This window comes from Mchenga conophoros, linkage group LG17 (assembly GCF_057382185.1).
Source record: "Mchenga conophoros isolate Kocher_MC1m ecotype Shallow Benthic linkage group LG17, M_conophoros_male_GT1.1, whole genome shotgun sequence".
Taxonomy (NCBI): domain Eukaryota; kingdom Metazoa; phylum Chordata; class Actinopteri; order Cichliformes; family Cichlidae; genus Mchenga; species Mchenga conophoros.
In genome coordinates, this window is record NC_140542.1 from 2,051,033 (window position 1) to 2,056,829 (window position 5,797).

Sequence of the window (5,797 nt, forward strand, 5' to 3'; positions counted from 1 at the left end):
CATCACCCTCTGCTCGGGTGGCCCTTTAAACTTCGACAGCCCCGGGACATCATCATCTTTCTGCTCCCCTGTCACCTCAAACTGTTTGAAAACACGTATCCTGAATCGGGTGTATGCTAGAAGGGAAGAGCAGCAGGGGATGATCACAGCAACAGAAGTAAGTAAGTAAGTAAAATTTATTTATAAAGCGCTTTTCACAGATAAAAATCACAAAGTGCTTTACAACACAGAAAATGGGAATATAAAACAATATAACAGTAAATAAAACAATGTAAAACAATAAAACTATAAAAACAGCATAAGAAGAAATTAATCAAATGCTTTTCTAAATAAAAATGTCTTCAGCTGTTTCTTAAAACAATCAATGGAGTCCGTGCAGCGAAGAGACAGTGGGAGAGAATTCCACAACCGTGGTGCCACAGTCTGAAAGGCCCGATCACCACGAGTTTTAAAACGAGTGCGTGGTACCACCAACAGTCTCTGATCTAATGACCTTAAAGCCCGAGAAGATGTATGTGATTTCAGCAGGTCAGATAAATATTGAGGAGCCTGACCATGCAGGGCCCTAAAGGTTAGAACTAAAATTTTAAACTGAAACCTAAAATTTACAGGCAACCAGTGAAGGGAGGCCAAGACTGGAGTGATATGCGATCTTCTCTTGGTGCCTGTTAAGAGACGTGCTGCAGCATTCGGCACAGTCTGAAGACGATTTGTTAAAACAAGTAAAAAGGCCGTTACAGTAGTCTAAACGAGAAGAAATAAAAGCATGAATAATCATCTCAAGTTCAAGCTTTGATACCATTAGTCTGAGTTTAGAAATATTCCGTAAATGATAAAAACAGTTTCGGACCAGCTGCTCAGAATGCTGCTCGAGCGACATCGAGCTGTCAAATAAGACACCGAGATTTCTAAGGCTTGATTTTACGTAAGGGTCTAAGAAGCTGATATGCTGTCTAATTTCTGGGACCATATGGTCTGGAGCAATAATTAGAGTTTCTGAAAAACGTGAAACCCAGTTACAATAAATACACTTTAATAAATAAAAAAAAACTTTATTTACTGATTCGATTCCAATTCACAAGGTCCCGATTCAATTCAATTTGATTCCATTCAATTCAATTTTGAATCAGACAGTGAGAAATATTATAATTCTGATCATTTATCAGTACATATTTTTATATCTATGTATAAAAACGAAGCTGAGACTTGATCAGAGGTGTGATCATCACAGCAGAGGCCTTTGCGTCAAAGTAACGGAGGATAAAACAGAAAAACATGAAGCAGATTTTCCTGTTCTGGCTATTTACAGCAGATAACCTTCAAAATATTCTGCAGTAGAACAAAAATGGAAGAAAACCATGAATCAACATGTGAACATGACCTGCTGAAGTGAAGCAAAGTTACAGAGCTGAGAGTTTTGCAGCTTGGCAGAATTTAAAACAATTTAAGTGTCTTCGGTTTGAAGAACAGAAATGAGGCTTTCTTGTTGGAGGTCATTTTTGGAAAAAACAAAAGCACCTGACATTGCTGCACACAGCTGTAGACCGGTGCGTAATAAGCACCAAAGCACCATAAGCAAGCGAGTAATGCAGAAAATAGAGATTTTGATGGTAAACTGGTCTCTGAGTACACTGAGAGAGAGAAAGCTGTGCAGGAAGTAAAAGCACGAGTCAGAGGGAAGTCATCTTTGTCAAACGTGACGCGTAGTTTTGATCTTTTGCTGCTGGTTCAGTGAATTTTGGTCAGAGTGACCAAACCTGTGAGACGTCTGCTGTCAGCACCCAAAATCGATTTGAACTGCACCCATAGTTACTGTTTGGTCACTTTGATGGACAGTTCAGGTTAATGCGTTAAACTGAGTTACACCATGGCAGCGCTGTTTTGAACCACATTACAAACTGAATCTGGATTACTTTACCTGAAGAAATCCTTAAAACAAAGGATTCTAAGGCAAATTCTGTGAGTGTATTACTTCCTGTTTTACTTTGATAGTCTTCCGTATGGCGCGTGAGCTTCCAGCTGTATGTTTCCCAGTTAGTTTGCGTTGTTACTGTTTTATCTACTCCACCTTTGTGAGCTAGCTGAGATTTTCAGTTTGCTTCTTTATTGCATTCTGGGTCAGTCTCTCTGCCTGCACATGCCCCTGACATGGCACTGTACTTCTATTTATGATTGTGTCTTATTTTTTACCTCACAAAGAGGTTCCACTGTTTGGTTGTCCACTTCAGTTATTTTTTTCTGGTTTTTCAGACCTTCTGGTGTTAATGAGCCGTGTAGTGCATACTTTGAACATTTTTAACTTGGTGACTCTCACTGGTACATCTAGATTTTTCAGCTTAGTGCTAGCCTTCATCAGCATCTCTTTTGAGCCAATATTGAGGCCAATATAAAAATAATTTTTTATATAAAATTTACGTAGAGGGAAAATCGAGAATAACGCTTCAGAAGATATTACGACGTATCTATTGAGATCTTATTTTTCTGTCACTAAACAGTTTAGGACAAACAGAGAGAAACCCAAGAAATTGACCTGTTCAAAGGTTAACTCGTCATACAATAATTCACCCACAGCTCAGTGCTCTGGCCCCCACCTTTTTTCCATGCCGTCTGTCTCACGGTATGGTTAACTATTAGTATGAGCTAGATGGATAATATTTTACATTTAAATCTTCCTCGCTCAGCAGAATTAAAATGTATTTAAAGGATGCCAAGGTTTGCTTTAGTCTAGTCTCAGATCGATCTCTGTATGGTGACATACAAAAGTCTGTCTGATACCAACTGCTGACATTTTCCAGTAAAGTCATTCCAGGATCACAACTATGACTTCCAAATCCAAGGGTAGTGTTCCAGGTGACAAGGCGTCCTCATCTCTACTTCTGTCCTCTCCACCTTATCAGCGCCTGATCACCAAAGAGGGACGCTGTGCTTTTCGTGTCCCTCTGTCTTCTTCAGGCTCACGGAGAGAGTCTTTGCACAGAGCTTGGCTGCTGGCCCTGCAGGACCTGTGGGGACTGCTGGTAAATCTTCGCTGGAGATGGACTCTTCTGGCCTTCTGCAGCTCCTTCGTGGCTCACTGGTTGTTTTTTGCCTGTCTCTGGTATTTGTTGGCTCATCTGAATGGAGACCTTGATGTGCAAGATCACGATGCCCCACCACAGGGGCATGTTGTCTGTGTAAAGTACATTACAAGCTTCTCTGCTGCCTTTTCTTTCTCTTTGGAGACACAGCTAACCATCGGTTATGGCACCATGTTCCCCAGTGGAGACTGTCCCAGTGCCATAGCGTTGCTAGCTGTACAGATGCTGCTGGGGCTCATGCTGGAAGTATTTATCACAGGTAAAGCGCTCATCAGGTATTCTAATTCTAGTTTTAACGTATAAATTGTAAGACAAAAGAGAAGGTAACAGTTTTTCTACTTTGTAAAAAGTAAATGACATTTACAATTTCAGAAGATTAGGCCTTTTCATGAAATCTTGCAATGATTTACTTGTAAAAAAGGGCATTTTGAAATTTTCCTCGTTAATCTGAGTCTATGGTAGCAGTGTCAAATCAATCCCTGTATGCTCACATAGAGCACATCTGAAAGAGGCATGAAAAGAATCAGGACTTTATTCCAAAAGTGACGTCACTGTGATTTTATTTATTTCAGTAAAAACGTTATAAAAATTGGTCACTTTGTTCTTTCACTTGCTTTGAGACTTGCTGCCTTGCCTTAAATAACAGCAGATCAAATCATTGCATAAGCATGCGTATTTATTCCTGATGATGTCACAGTATGACATATTTGTTCATGAATGATGTCATTGTCTTAACATTCAGGTGCATTTGTAGCCAAGCTCTCCCGCCCCCAGAAACAAGCAGGAGCCATCCAGTTCAGCCCCCAGGCAGTGGTAGGTCAACACCTGGGCCAGACGTGCCTCATGGTCCGAGCCACCAATCTGCTGAAGCGGCCTCTGGTCGATGTAAAGTTGAGTGCTGTGCTTTACAAGTGTGAAGGTCAGGCTCTCCACCATACCTCTCTGGACTTCTATTTGGACCATTTGGGCCAAAAGGCATGTCCTTTGTTCATATTCCCACTCACTTTTTACCACCCCCTGGAGCCTCAGAGCCCGCTCTACCCTGCCCTGTGTGAGGGGTCCTCCACTAACTTTGAGTTGGTGGTTTTTCTGTCGGCCTTGCAGGAGGGAACTGGTGACTCATGCCAGAAGAGGACCTCCTACCTTCGCCAAGAAATCAAATTAAACCACTGCTTTGCCCCTGCTTTCAGGATAGACTCCTGTGGGAGGTACACAGTGAGCTCCCAGCACTTAAGCACAGCCCCTTCAAATGAGCCTGTGAACAAAGACTCTGTAGTGCAGATCAACAGTGATGGGATGGAGCAAGGATGCTGAAGGAAAATCTCAAGAGATAGTAATTTTCTTTTTTCTCAGGAGGTATTTCACTGAATCTTGTAAACATTAATATATGATTAAGCATAAAAAAATCAAGTGCATGTCAGACACACTGTCAGTGCTGGTGCAGACTCCATCACCATCAACTCCTCGGTGCAAAACCTAAGGAAGCGTGTTCCTGAGGTCCATATGTAAAGATTTTGTACTTGTAGGAAAATATCTGGAAATGTTATGTTTGTGCATCCATACAGGAGAACGTGTGTGTTTGTAAAAATAATTACACAAGTTGCTTTTTCATTGTTGTTTCGGTCTGTTTGCTCATACAAAGCAAAACAATAGGTGTAAAACTCTGCGTTCATGTTCCGTGTGCGAGTTTCAACTTGCAAGTGCAAGACTGACTCGATTTTCTTCCTTTCAGCTGATTGGTCAATGTCATGGCCGTCACAAATGTAACAATCCAATCAGAGAACAGATGGGTTTGACTATCAGAGGTGTGCTTTACTGAGCTTCAGGTTCTGGGAGGGTAATACAGTTTGAAGATGGATGATGGTGACAGCGCTTCTGCGGCTCAGTGTGAGTCACTCTGTGGTGTGACTCACAGCACTGGTCCTGGGTCACCCCTGACTTTGTGTACACAAAGCAATACTAAAGTAATAATCATATTTTTGACCTTTGGTATACCACAACCTAATCCATGTGGTATACCAATGGTACACTGCTACCAAAAGTTAAGGGACGTAGCTGTCGCTGTCCTCCAGCTTCACACTGTTTTAGCCTTCCACAACCTGAAAAGCGCCCGTCCGACAGCCAAGCCCATCTGTTCTCTGATTGGACTGTTAAATTTGCTAGCTCCCCTTCTGATTATGCCAGTAACTTGGGCATATTACTGGATAGCTTGTTTAAATTTGCCAAGCAAGTGTTTGCTGTACTGTGGTCTAGTTTTCATCAGCTGCGCCTCATTTCAAAGGCTAAGCGCTATATGCCGCATAAAGATCTGGAGAAACATATTCATGCATTCGTGACTCCCAGGTTGGACTACTGCAGCTCTCTTTACATTGGCCTTTCCTCCTCCCTTCTCCTTAGATTGCAGACTGTCCAGAATGCGGCGGCACGCCTTTTTTTTTTTTTTTTTTTTAAATGACATCAGAAACAGCAGTATGCGACATTACGTGATGGCAGAGCTTCAGTTCATCCTTTGTCATTTTTTTTTTTTTTTTTTTTTTAAAATAAATAGGACAGGGGGAATGAATGAGAGAAAGAGGGGGAGAGAAAGAAAGAAAACCAAAGGGGAGAAGAGACGGTGAGAAGGGGGGGGAAGAGAGAGAAAAAAAAAAAAAGAACTCCTGGGTCACCTGTATGGAGAAAAAAAAAAACAAAAAACAAAAAAAACAAACAGAGGAGACAGC

The 5,797-nt window shown here is 41.5% G+C and overlaps 1 protein-coding gene across 1 annotated transcript; it reads left to right on the forward strand.

Moving 5' to 3' along the window:
- Positions 1-2,756: 2,756 nt before the first annotated feature.
- On the forward strand, positions 2,757-4,787 carry LOC146554850 (inward rectifier potassium channel 13-like). Its single transcript, XM_085251737.1, has 2 exons — positions 2,757-3,336; positions 3,820-4,787. Exons 1-2 carry the CDS (start codon positions 2,820-2,822, stop codon positions 4,389-4,391), a joined length of 1,089 nt encoding a protein of 362 aa, XP_085107863.1. The 5' UTR covers positions 2,757-2,819; the 3' UTR covers positions 4,392-4,787.
- The last annotated feature ends 1,010 nt before the right edge of the window (positions 4,788-5,797 follow it).